We start from the raw sequence: 14467 nt of genomic DNA, 5'->3' as shown, positions 1-14467 counted from the left end.
GGATACGTAGTCACGGAAGGCACGGAAAAAGAGGCAGCTGTTTCCGTTACCACGGTACAGCTGCACGCTATCGGGAAATATATGGCGCATACTGAAAAAGCACAGAATAAGAACACTATTTTTCTCACCAAATTAAATACGGGCAATATCTGGGATCGTCAAAGATTATCTACGTTTACGGAATGCTGAGGTATATCAAATTCCGTGCCAGCGTAGCAAGTAAAATATTTTCGCTCTCTTTATGTAAATATGCTCACATATTTACCTCAGATACAGTGGTAACATTAAACGACGCCTCTCTTGCGGACCGGACGCAATAACAAAGGCTATATTTTTGCTTGAAATACGATTTTCCGATGACGGAGAAAAATATTTTCTTTGATAACTGCTGGTGTCGTGGAGACACTAACGCATTAATTCTAAAATCGGTTTTTTCTTAAATAAGATGACAATAAAATGACATATTCTAACCTTAGTGTACCGGGAATTAAATAATACACATTTGACAGACGTGCACACATTCACATGTAACAGTAAAACATATTGGTTATTTTACACGTACAAAAAACCAACTACACTAATGCTCATAAATTAAAGATAATTGCAGAATGTGGTGCCACACGACGTGGCACTACAAAAAAACTGGCGCTAATATCATATTCACATAGGAAACACACACGACACAGATCTGTACGTCCACGGTATTGGTGATAAGTTGAGAAAACCGTCCCGAAACACATGTGCTGTTTCCTGAGCATGTACCCCGACATCAATATGGAATATGATCACCATGCACACGTAAACAGGCCGCACAACGTGTTGGCGTACTCTCGATCGGGTGATCGAGCAGCTGCTAGGGTACAGAGTCCCATTCTTGTAGCAGTGCCTTTCGGAGCTCCTGAAGTGTCGTAGGGATTTGAAGACGGGCAGCGATACGTCGGCCGAGAGCATCCCAGACATGCTCGATGGGGTTTAGGTCTGGAGAACAAGCAGGCCACTCCATTCGCCTGATATCTTCTGTTTCAAGGTACTCCTCCACGATGTCAGCTCGGTGGGGCCGTGCGTTATCATCCATCAGCAGGAAGGTAGGACCCACTGAACCCCTGAAAAGGGGTTTGCAAAAACATACTGTTGCAAAATGACGTCCCAATACACCTGACATGTTACAGTTCCTCTGTCAGAGACATGCAGGAGTGTACGCGCGCCAATCATAATCCCACCCCACACCATCAAACCACGAGCTCCACGCAGGCCCCTTTCAAGGACATTAAGGGGTTGGTATCTGGTTCCTGGTTCACGCCGTATGAAAACCCGGCGAGAATCACTGCTCAGACTATACCTGGACTCGTCCATGAACATAACATGGGACCACTGTTCCAATGACCATGTACTGTGTTCTTGACATCAGGCTTTACGGGCTCTCCCGTGACCAGGGGTCAGTGGAATGCACCTTGCAGGTCTCCGGGCGATTAAACATGGTTCTTCAGTCGTCTGTAGACTGTGTGTCTGGAAACAACTGTTCCAGTGGCTGCGGTAAGGTCCCGAGCAAGGATACCTGCAGTTATCCGTGGCGTCTGCTGGCACTGATGGTGAGATATCGGTCTTCTTGTGATGTTGTACACTGTGAACGCCCCGTAATGTAGCGCCTGGACACGTTTCTTGTCTGCTGGAATCGTTGCCATAATCTTGAGATCACACTTTGTTGCACACGGAGAGCCCGTGCTACGACCTGCTGTGTTTGACCAGCCTCCAGTCGCCCTAGTATTCCACCCCTCATAAAGTCATCAATATGTGTTCATTGAGCCATTTTCAACACAAAGTCACCATTAGCACGTCTGAAAACGTCTGCACACTTACTCGCTGCACCGTACTCTGACATGCACCAACACATCTCAGCGTTTGTGGACTGCTGCCAGCGCCACCGTGCGACGACCGCGGGTCAAATACACCGTATGGTCATACCCCGAGGCGATTTAAACCCGAAAACCGCCCACCAGAGCGTTGTTTCACCATGGATCAGCATTATCCTTAATTTATGAGCATGAATGTATATCCGTAGAAATAATGAAAAGATAGCACGGAGCTTCTTCTTTCGGTGAATACAAAAAAATGTTCAAATGTGTGTGAAATCTTATGGATCTTAACTGCTAAGGTCATCAGTCCCTAAGCTTACACACTACTTAACCTAAATTATCCGAAGGACAAACACACACACCCATGTCCGAGGGAGGACTCGAACCTCCGCCGGGACCAGCCGCACAGTCCATGACTGCGGTAATGCAATTTTCTATGACAGCACTGGGTGTGCATAAGGATACGAAGTCACCTGTCGTTTCATCGCATGAGGCTAAAATGTGCGAAAGATATAATGCACTACGCATATGGTTATGTAACTACATAGCGGCAAAAAAGAAAGCTTTACTTGTGGTATTGCATTATTTTTAAATCACGCATATGATTAAACGAACTAATTGTAATTTCATTTTATCTGATTATGTAATTAAAATTACTTATTGCAGTCACAAAATTGGAAGTGCTGCATTAACTACCACTTGAATGACCGCAGCATCCAGGCATCACGCATTCGGTAGTCTCGTTGGCAATTTTAATCTTTTGTCTAACTCTTCATTAGGTTACAGACTTACAACTAGAAGTTCTCAGACGCGAAGGAATTACAGACATTGGCTGCGAAAGGGCATTGATTTAAATCAGCGGGGAAAGTTGAAAAATTTTTACCAGGAGGGGACTCGAACGTGGGCTGCCTGTTTACTAGTCAGATGCGCTTACCAATGCGCCATCCACACAGAGTGGTCAGTACAACTGCACTGACTACCCTAGCACGGACACCCTCGAATTGTCAACTTATTCTGCACACTACTGATGTAGTGCCGCTGCTCATTCTCCTGATTACTCGCAGCATTTCGCCGATCCCCATAAGAGTTCGAGCCTTGTATGTGTCCGCGCTGTAAACAACATTGGTCGTTCTCGCCATAACTGTATTTATTTGTTATCTGTTCTACGAGGCATGTGGAGTAGATTAGAAGTTGGGTCTGATGGGATGTTATAGGATGGTTCGTGCAGTTGCATATGCCTCCTAAGCAGGAGACCTCGGTTCGAGTCCTAGTCTAGTACAAATTTTCAACTTCCCCCATTAATTTAAATCACAGCTCATTCACAGCCAATGTCTGCAATACCTTCTCGTCTTAATTCATGGTGGATGCTGAGTCAAAATTGTGTGTGTTCTTCCGGACATGTCCGAAAGACCAATTTCGCCAGAATACACTGTTTTGATCTGTAAAGCTTTTTCTTCTTCATTGTAGTTAAGAACTGAAAAGGGAAAAAAATCATTAGCAGTTAAAATGTTTTGAAAGGGTTCTTCAATAAGCAAATACAATTTTCTTCTCTTTTCAGCCATGATGTTTTATTGTTGTTTGACCACCATCATACGGTTACCTTTATTTTTGTTAAAAGCACAAAGCATAGTTCACGTAGCTGTATGACACACGAAATACAGCTGATATTCCGGTAACATTTGTGATCTCAAATATTTATAGTTTTATTTTATGAAGATGGTGTCGTACAGCTTTAATGACTGTGAATACACGACTGTAACGCTATATTTTATTAGAGACGATAGATTTCGGTCTAGGATCCAACCGTCATCTGGTCCAAAAATCATCTCAGCTATACAGTTTCGTAATTGGAATAATAGTTATGAGGTGTACATTGTTCCATCAATGTTATTAGCTGTCTACATGTAACATTATGTCCATCCAGTCTCATAGACGTTAATGTGTCACAATTTAAAAACCACTGTGAAGTTAAATGGACATAATGTGCACGTATATACAACTCATGTCAATGACGGAACAGCCTCGTAACTGTTATTCCATTTACGCAAATGTATATCTGAGATGGTTTTTGAATCAGATGATGCGATGATACTAGACCCAGATGGATCGTCTCCAATAAAATATACCATTACAGCCGTATACTGCATAAAGCAGTTCTCAACATTTAAAGTTTTCACGTTGTTAAGATTCTACTGAAGTGCTCTCGCAAACAGACGACATGGTAGGACATCACTGAAATATGTATTTTTGCAAGAGGGAGAAAATTGTGTTTATTCAGGCACAATCTTTTCAAAAGCATTTATTTGCTGAGACAAAAACGCAAGTGAAACTGAGCTTTCACCTCAAGCTGAAACCATGACACGCTTACACACCAATTGAACTACGTTGCTTTAAGCATAAATTAGCCAGGACAAAAATTGACCGAAAAGTGTTATCCGAATTTCATGACAAGTGAATATACAGGGTGTTACAAAAAGGTATGGCCAAACTTTCAGGAAACATTCCTCACACACAAATAAAGAAAAGATGTTATGTGGACATGTGTCCGGAAACGCTTAATTTCCATGTTAGAGCTCATTTTAGTTTCGTCCACCTACGCTCAATGGAGCACGTTAACATGATTTCATACGGGATACTCTACCTGTGCTGCTAGAACATGTGCTTTTACAAGTACCACACAACATGTGGTTCATGCGCGATGGAGCTCCTGCACATTTCAGTCGAAGTGTTCGTACGCTTCTCAACAACAGATTCGATGACCGATGGATTGGTAGAGGCGGACCAATTCCGTGGCCTCCACGCTCTCCTGACCTCAACCCTCTTGACTTTCATTTATGGAGGCATTTGAAACCTCTTGTCTACGCAACCCCGGTACCAAATGTAGAGACTCTTCGTGCTCGTATTGTGGACGGCTGTGATACAATACGTCATTCTCCAGGGCTGCATCAGCGCATCAGGGATTCCATGCAACGGAGGGTGGATGCATGTATCCTCGCTAACGGAGGACATTTTGAATATTTCCTGTAACAAAGTGTTTGAAGTCACGCTGGTACGTTCTGTTGCTGTGTGTTTCCATTCCATGATTAATGCGATTTGCAGAGAAGTAATAAAATGAGCTCTAACATGGAAAGTAAGCATTTCCGGACACATGTCCACATAACATACACTCCTGGAAATGGAAATGAGAACACCGTGAATTCATTGTCCCAGGAAGGGGAAACTTTATTGACACATTCCTCGGGTCAAATACATCACATGATCACACTGACAGAACCACAGGCACATAGACACAGGCAACAGAGCATGCACAATGTCGGCACTAGTACAGTGTATATCCACCTTTCGCAGCAATGCAGGCTGCTATTCTCCCATGGAGACGATCGTAGAGATGCTGGATGTAGTCCTGTGGAACGGCTTACCATGCCATTTCCACCTGGCGCCTCAGTTGGACCAGCGTTCGTGCTGGACGTGCAGACCGCGTGAGACGACACTTCATCCAGTCCCAAACACGCTCAATGGGGGACAGATCCGGAGATCTTGCTGGCCAGGGTAGTTGACTTACACCTTCTAGAGCACGTTGGGTGGCACGGAATACATGCGGACGTGCATTGTCCTGTTGGAACAGCAAGTTCCCTTGCCGGTCTAGGAATGGTAGAACGACTGGTTCGATGACGGTTTGGATGTACCGTGCACTATTCAGTGTCCCCTCGACGATCACCAGTGGTGTACGGCCAGTGTAGGAGATCGCTCCCCACACCATGATGCCGGGTGTTGGCCCTGTGTGCCTCGGTCGTATGCAGTCCTGATTGTGGCGCTCATCTGCACGGCGCCAAACACGCATACGACCATCATTGGCACCAAGGCAGAAGCGACTCTCATCGCTGAAGACGACACGTCTCCATTCGTCCCTCCATTCACGCCTGTCGCGACACCACTGGAGGCGGGCTGCACGATGTTGGGGCGTGAGCGGAAGACGGCCTAACGGTGTGCGGGACCGTAGCCCAGCTTCATGGAGACGGTTGCGAATGGTCCTCGCCGATACCCCAGGAGCAACAGTGTCCCTAATTTGCTGGGAAGTGGCGGTGCGGTCCCCTACGGCACTGCGTAGGATCCTACGGTCTTGGCGTGCATCCGTGCGTCGCTGCGGTCCGGTCCCAGGTCGACGGGCACGTGCACCTTCCGCCGACCACTGGCGACAACATCGATGTACTGTGGAGACCTCACGCCTCACGTGTTGAGCAATTCGGCGGTACGTCCACCCGGCCTCCCGCATGCCCACTATACACCCTCGCTCAAAGTCCGTCAACTGCACATACGGTTCACGTCCACGCTGTCGCGGCATGCTACCAGTGTTAAAGACTGCGATGGAGCTCCGTATGCCACGGCAAACTGGCTGACACTGACGGCGGCGGTGCACAAATGCTGCGCACCTAGCGCCATTCGACGGCCAACACCGCGGTTCCTGGTGTGTCCGCTGTGCTGTGCGTGTGATCATTGCTTGTACAGCCCTCTCGCAGTGTCCGGAGCAAGTATGGTGGGTCTGACACACCGGTGTCAATGTGTTCTTTTTTCCATTTCCAGGAGTGTATTTTCTTTCTTTGTGTGTGAGGAATGTTTCCTGAAAGTTTGGCCGTACCTTTTTGTAACACCCTGTATACAGAAGGGAGATCATTAAAGGTCATGATAGACACAGCTGGGTGTGAGAACAGCATTTGCACGTGGAAGTTTAGCACGTGTTCCGTGAGGAGATGACGGTCAGCCAAGGCAGTAACACACCCTAGTATTCAATGTTGTTTGCTGTCCCTCCCTGTAAGTCTTAATTGTGACACAAGAAAAAGGATCGAGTGTACTGAGGAAATCGTCACACAGTGGAAGACCTGCAGCAGAACAATGAAGACGCTGTTGCTAGCGTCCCGAAGGCAGCGCTGTTGCTCGCAGTTTGATAAACCGGGCGCAGAGTTGCGTCGACGTCAACAAAATAAGGAAGGTTAGGCGGTATCATACCTTCGACGAGAGGTGAAACAAAGCTCAGATTTGGGAAGGATGGTAAATGAAAGCGGTCGTTGAGGCGTTTTTGCTGTCTTCACCTAGGAGCTTCCGAATAGTCGCGCGATATCACACTCACTACCACGACCAAAATCTACACACACTCTGCGCTATGCTCCGCTTGAGACAAATTACGCCACGTATTGCTCCGCATATCTATCGGGAAATGTTTACTGAAGGACTCTGCACCGGCACACACGTAAAATACAGGTCACCAGCCACGCTTTGACAACCAAGAGAGGGTTAAGACTCTCACAACTGTGAAGCCAACAATTAAAAACTTTTTAACCGTATAACTACTCTCAGGAAGAAATACAAAGATCAGAGGGCTGGTCTGGAGTATGGTTACGCTAACAATGTAATTCATCGTCTCTAGTCGGCTAGTAGCAACCCCTGCCGACAATCACAACAGCAAGACAGGCATACAGTTCAAGGTACCAGTTATCACACAAAGTACCAATCCCAGATTCTCACGGAAACAAGTACACGATCCTGTCACATTAATGAGACCACCGCCTACGTTCGACATCAACTTCAAATAACCGCTCACATATGGCAAGCAGCAGCACTGACAGTGGAGGGTACACAGCGTCAGAAAGAGTCTGAAAAGCTTATAAGGATGTTGGAGGGCATGGCGTGCTTAGAAATAAATGTTAAAGAAAAAAATCGACACGTTACGTTGTTTCCGACTTAATTAAACGTTGAAGTTAGCCAACCAGACCGTTGCGTGCGCAAATTTAGGAGGCCCACCATATAAAATTAGTGTCAGTTGTTCTCATAGCATAGATGGTATTGCACGAGATTGCTCAACCTTGGCGCGGGTGCGATCCTTACTACCGTCCCATGTTTAATTTTTGTATCGTTCTCTTGATCGATTTTAGGAAACCAAACGGAGAACACGTCTGGCAACACCGTCTCCGGCAAGCCGCTTGAAATTGCGCGTCCAACGGCCTGATTGGTTAATCTAAATGTGACATAACTTGGAAATCTCGCAACGTATCGAACTTTTTTTTTAGCAGTTGTTTCTCAGCACACCCTCATAAGCTTTTCAGACAGTTCCTGACCATCCTGTATAAAGCGCTACTGGATGGCGGCAGAGAAGTCCGGTGTTTGTCGAAATGTGGAAACGGAGTGATTTATCTGGCGTCCAGAAGGACTTGATCATTGGCCCAGAATATTATCCCATATGACATCACTGAATGAAAATAAGCAAAATATGTCAACCTACTGATTTCTCTCTCCCCAAAATTTGCTATGATTGCAAGTGCAAATGTGGCTGAGCTGAGTTGTTTTAGGTGATCCAAAATGTGTTTTTTTCCAATTTAAATTCTCATCAATATGGACACCTAAGAACTTTGAAGTTTTCTCCTGTGTATTATTTCATCACCGTGTGTTACACTTGTCACTGGTTCAGTACCCCTAGAGGTGCAGAACTGAATATGATGTGTGTTTGTGACATTCAGGGTGAGACCATTTGCAGAAAGCCAGTGAACGATACTTTTGAGAACTTTGTTCACTATTTACTCCATTTCTGTATGCATACTGGGAGTGATTACAATACAAGTTCTCTAATCCAACGATTTGGGAACAATTCGTGAAGATATGCTGTAGTACATCATACACTGCGAGCTCGACAGCCACCATGTTGGTACCACAGGTTCCTCCTTGTCTGCACAGGAATCTCTTCTAGCATCCGTGGATGATGGTCTGCTAGGAGGCTGTGACACTTGGGCACGTTCAGTGTTCACTCTTAAAAATGAGCCTGTGAGCTGATTGTTCACTACCCCTCAGCATATTTTTACACTCCAAGAACGCTAACGTTGCGCCTGAAGAAGCCAACAGGGCTTGCCAACAGACTAATAGTGCGTGTTTCGGCGGTTTACCCGGCTATGACTGGTAAATATGGCTTCATCACTAAACAAGATACATAATGCATTTGGAGTATCGTGTCTTAATGTTCATGTACAGAAGTTATCACGATTCTCATCATCGTTTCCATGTAGGTCTTGGTGGAGAGGGATGTGATAGGGATGGAATTTATGTTAGTGGAGAATGCGTAGCGCACCTGTGTGACTCGTGCCAGTTTCTCGTGTGATTGAGCGGTAGGTGACGTGCGGATCAACTGCAACAGCAGCAAGAACAATAATTTCACCCTGTTCTGTTGTCACTTGTTTTCTTCTTTTAGGTTGTCAAAGTGTTAGACTACCACTTTGACGTAACCTGGTTGAAGAGGTTGATAAATAACTGACATCATGCTTGACGTTTGTTGGGATATGTTGCCGCATAGACCGTACAAGAACGAACCGCAATTTTCTTGCACTCTCCATACACCATGAGCATTGGACTGTCACACACTAGCTGACTAACAAGTCGTAATGCACTGAAAGAACACACACGCACGCCATATCTCGTAAACGACTCGCGCTGTAATCCTGCGGCAAAGAGGCTGTGTTCCATTCAAAAAAAAAAATGTATGTTTGTACAAAAACACACTTTCTAAGTATTACTGCAATCTGTGTATTCGCTAACAATACGAGCCCCTGACTACCATTCCATTCAGTAAAAACCGCATATTAGTAGAATTTTCCATTTCCGCAATATTTATGGTGCAAGTTTTAGGCGATTAACCCTGCGTATGATTTTATGTGAGGCCACCATATTTGCTTCCATGTCAAGTGAAACGGCAATATGCAGTATTCTGCTTACCTTGCACTGTGTCGACTACACTATGTATTTTGTTTCCACTGTGTTTTCGTGGATTCTGTGTGACTGATTTTAATACTTGTTAATTATTTCAATATATCGTAAGTGTCGTGTATAAAGCCGGTACTAGTCTCACAAAACCTATTGCGGTCAGCTTGTACTGTTATTAAGGCAGATGTGCAGTGGTGGAAGAGTGAACGATCCACCCTTTCGATTGCAGAGTCACACTTTGTCTTCAGTATCGTTCAGTAAACCGGAAGTCCGCTCCCGGTAGCTGAGTGACACCGGCACGGTAGCTCAGCGTGTTCGGTCAGAGGGTTAACTGCCCTCTGTAATAAAAAACTGAGTTAATGGATCAACGACGAACTCAAACGGGTGTCTTGCGACGTCCACCCCGAGCAGATACAACGAACCAAAGCGAACAAAATAAGAATTTAAAAAAAAATGTGGTCAGCGCGACAGACCGTCAATCCTAAGGGCCCGGGTTCGATTCCCGGCTTGGTCGGAGATTTTCTCCGCTCAGGGACTGGGTGTTGTGTTGTCCTTATCATCATCATTTCATCCCCATCGACGCCGAAGTGGCGTCAAATCGAAAGACCTGCACCAAGTGAGCGGTCTACCCGACGGGAGGCCCTCGTCACACGCCATTATTATAGTAAACCGGAACACAATAAATCCTAGACCGACAACAAGAACATTAACACGACAAGACGTGAATATTTTGACAGACTGCAACTTTTCTTTCTCATCGGGGTTAAAATGACGAAGTGCCTTATCCGAAGGAAATGCCACAGCAGAATCAGTTCCTCGCGTTTATTAGAAGCGGCGAGACACGGATAGGAATTGTACCGGCGCGGTCGCGGGTATGGGAGATTACCGTCCTGCTAAGAGGCCTCTCGGAAAGGGCAGAACGCGACCGACGGCGGATGTGGAAAGGGGCGGACCTCTAAAAATATCGAGGCTCTCGGGATGGGCGGCGGATAGAGCAGGCGGGGGTTGAGAGTGCGAGAGACAGGCGTGCGCTGCGAGTGACGTCAGAGCGCCGTGCCGAGCCCGTTTCCACGGCAACGCGAGCCGGCGGGCGTCAGCAGCGCCGCGCGCGGGCGTCGGCGGAAGCTCGGGGGTGGCGGGCGGCGGCGCCCGGACGCTCGGCGCGGCGCGGCGCGGCTGGGCTGGGGTAGGGTGCGCTCGGAGCTGGCGGCGGCAGTGCGCGGGCAGCCCCCTGCCGGTGAGCCACGGCGCGGTCAGCGTGGAGAGCAGCGGAGGCGGCAGCGGCGGCCGCGGCCCAGTAGTGCCCGTGTCTGCCCCCTCCACCTCGTGCTGCGGCCCTCTCCCCCAGCGGCCAGCTCGCTCCTCCAGCGCCCTGCCCGCGGGCAGACCTGTTGCCACGGTGCGGAGGACCCGCCAGCGCAAGACGCCGCAGCTGCGCCGGTCGCTGACCGCACACTCTGTGAGTACGGCAGCCGACACGCCGCCCTCTGTCACGCTGACGCCGCCAGCTGCCAGCTGCGATCCGCCACAATCGATAGCGCTGCGAGATCTGACAGTGACGGCTTCCTCACGCCGCGAACCAGCGTCTGACCGCCACCGAAGTCCCAGCTGCTGTTAAACCTCGCCGTTATGTGCCCATTCTACGGATATTCGCCTTTCTAACAAGTGTCATTTGGGACAAGCGCTGGGAAAGGAAGCCAGCCACAAAACCCATTCCTATATTCCACTGTTAATCCTGACTATGACCAGGATTAGAAAACAGGACGAGTCTAAAAAAAATATAATTACCCTACATAAACGCCCCATTATCTGAGCTGTGTCTCTCACTGATTTGCAAGCCTTTGTTTTCCACTCCAAATATGACGTCTCTAGAAGTCTGTGGAACCTTCGTGTTGAATTATAGTAACTTCAGCTTTTACTTATTTCCGACCAGGAGATTGTCTGTGGCAATCTAGTTGATATGTGTAAACAGTGTCAGAGCTACTGTCTAAACTTGCTGTGTCCAGTTCCACGATAGTTTACTGAGTTATCGGAAATAATTTCTCTGTAAAAGAGAATACTGGAAGAAAACGTAAACTTTTTGAGGCAGCAGCTCATTAAAAAGCCAATAAGAAGCCACTGGCATGTAAGCATCAGTTGTCTTCAATTGCGTCTAGTAAATCGGTGTTATGGGAATTTGATAGACGTAAAATTCAGTGTAGTATTTCTATTTTCAAGCTTCATGCAGACCACAGCGGAGCTATAGTAACGAAATTCAGGCTCCCGAACAATGAAAGTATGTAATGTTCGAAGAATTTTATTTTTAGACTGTTTCATTCCACAGCAAGATCCTACATGTGCAATATGTCAAGGAAAATGTAGAATCTGAACCGTATATTGTTGTTCGTAAAGCACAACACAGGTTATTTAGCTGTGTTGTCAGTGATATTATAACTTCCCTTGGGTGCTATTACTGTACCGAGGGGAAAACAAAATCCATTCAGTAGTCTGGCAATGATCTCATCAAGGAGACAGAATCTTCCAAGACGACAATGCCCCTCAACACTGTAACAGTTGCAAATATCCAACACTGAAATGATGAAAATGAGATGAGAGCTGTGCATTACCCGTACGTCAATCTTAATGGATTATAATGTCATCGACGTATTCTGTTCTGTATTAGCAAAACATTCGAGGAGTTTTAAACATGTTCAGAATCTCGGAAAGAATTGTAACAGCTTCTTCTAGAGTAGTAGTATCAAACTAGTTGTTTGGTCAACCTTCATATTATTTTTCCAACCTTCATGCTTTTGTATTGTTTTGATATACCAAATGACTGTTGGTAGTTCTTTGCCTTTCGTGATGTCCCTTTCACATTTCCGTCGCTTTTTTCAGATGGGCAGTAATAGTTCTGTGATTCACTTCTTCGGCTATCATCACCTTCACTGCGTGCTATATGCGCCTACACAAAGGTGAAATGAATATCGTATACTCCCGCAATGACGCGCCAGTGCGAAGAGGAGCGCTAAATGTCAGATGCCGCAGCAATAATTACAGACGAAAAAAAAAAAAAATCGGATTGCACAGTTCTGGGAGCTCCTATCTCATACTGCGTCTTAATTCTCACAGTAGAATAATTTTCGACAAGATAGCATACAGCTGTACTGACGGTGCTTCGGTGTGATATGCGTCTGGTGACAACATAATAACTGAACATACAAAAATTTGGTTTTCCTAAATTTGTCAACAAAAAATGTATGGCACAGTCATTTCGAAGATTTCTTTATCCCTGCCAAACATATATGTAACAATATAGACATAATACAAGTGGGACAGCCACGTAGGAACACATTGAAAACTTGGTTCCTGTATTGTTTACAAGAAACTAGTCTGACCACGCTGACAAGATAATACTCACTCTGGCGCAAATAACATATTGACAGCTGAAAATCGAAGTTTCCACGGCCATCGCGCAGCTGCAGAAGTGGAGAGACTCAGTTTAGCGGGAAGGTGAACTACCATAATATTCACCTCACTGTAACCGTTAACATGGAAAGCGTCGATCGTATTCTGCACCATCTATGTTGATTTCCTCTCGCCTCTAGTTTTCTTCTTCCTTTTTTTTCAATTTTCTACAAGCTTTTACCTCTGCACCGTCTAATTTTGGGAGTTTCAGCGTAATGCCAAGTCACGCAAGAAACGCGTCGCTGCCAATGCCGTCACCAACGAGACGCCTGAAATGCTCTCCCGGTTATATACAAAGAAGAACATGTTGCGCATTTTAGTTGCACCCTCCGACATTAGTCTAATACTCTTCACTGAAGGGTTTTTTAGTAACGATAATGTAGAGACTGGTTATAAAGTCTGTATATCGCTGTGTGACATACAATTTTGTGACGGACCTCACGTTTATTACTCGGTATTGTTGCGTAATACGTTCTTCTCAGCATCAATTACCTACAGCACAATGGCAATGTGTGACGTGTCACGTTGGGAACTGCTCTCTGCATAACAGCTTGCCGCGACGTATCGTCACCTAAACAGGCAGTTGTACAATATTATTAACACATCCAAATGAATTCGTATACAGAAAAGAATTGTTGTTCTCCATAACTGGAGGGACGAGTTGACACCTCTTCTGTTTTCCTTAAGTGGAGGAACGGCTCGACACGTACAATAAATCTACCATTACTGCTGCAGTTTGTGGTAGTTCGGACCTGGCCTTGGATTCAATTTAAACTGAAGACACTCTCGGCTGAATCAGCATATGAAGATATACGATGAGCTTACGGCTGCCATGGTATGTTGGTAACCCCGTGGCCTACAACTACGGCCACAGCTGCAGCTACAGCTGACGTCATTGGCAGCGCCGTCGCTTGGCGCTGGCAGCATCTGCGTGGCGGCTGGGCTGACCCACGCCGCCGGCCTACACCACGGTCTCGTCACGTAATGCGTCACCTGGTGAAAAGTGCGTGTGGACAAAAAAAGAATGTAAGATAGGGACCAGCTGAATGAGGCAGTGCTGTTGTTAAGACACTCATCTCGTATTCGACAGTATGCGGTTTGCCCCGTCCATCGGTGTAAGACGAAATACATGCACTGGTATCATGTGCACAGGTGAGCAGATCTTTTACTCGTTTCCATTTGGCTGTTTGTGGCGCAGGCGATGTTTCTTGGGCAGTAAAAGGTCTAGGTGAAGAAACTTACACAATGGAAGTTCAAGGCAAAGTGTCGAGCTGTAGAAGTTCCAGGCTGAATACTGAGCTGGTGCTGTTCTCATTTAGCTTCTACGTGGCTTCCCAAAACCATTTCAGACAGACAGCGTGATGATTCCTTCAGCAAGACCATGTCCGTCCACCTGTCATACACTCATCAAAACAAACCTGCACCGTGTG

General features: G+C 46.2%; 1 protein-coding gene across 1 annotated transcript in view; it reads left to right on the top strand.

Annotated features, from left to right (window-relative positions):
- The window catches only part of LOC124775562, a 131351-nt gene that overhangs the window by 45019 nt on the left and 71865 nt on the right, over positions 1-14467 (top strand). The window contains exon 2 of the mRNA XM_047250392.1: positions 10810-11052. Within this exon, the coding sequence (XP_047106348.1) occupies positions 10810-11052 (243 nt within the window). The remainder of the gene's footprint in view (positions 1-10809; positions 11053-14467) is intronic.

This window comes from Schistocerca piceifrons, chromosome 2 (genome assembly GCF_021461385.2).
Source record: "Schistocerca piceifrons isolate TAMUIC-IGC-003096 chromosome 2, iqSchPice1.1, whole genome shotgun sequence".
Taxonomy (NCBI): Eukaryota; Metazoa; Arthropoda; class Insecta; order Orthoptera; family Acrididae; genus Schistocerca; species Schistocerca piceifrons.
This window is presented reverse-complemented; position numbering and strand designations above follow the sequence as displayed.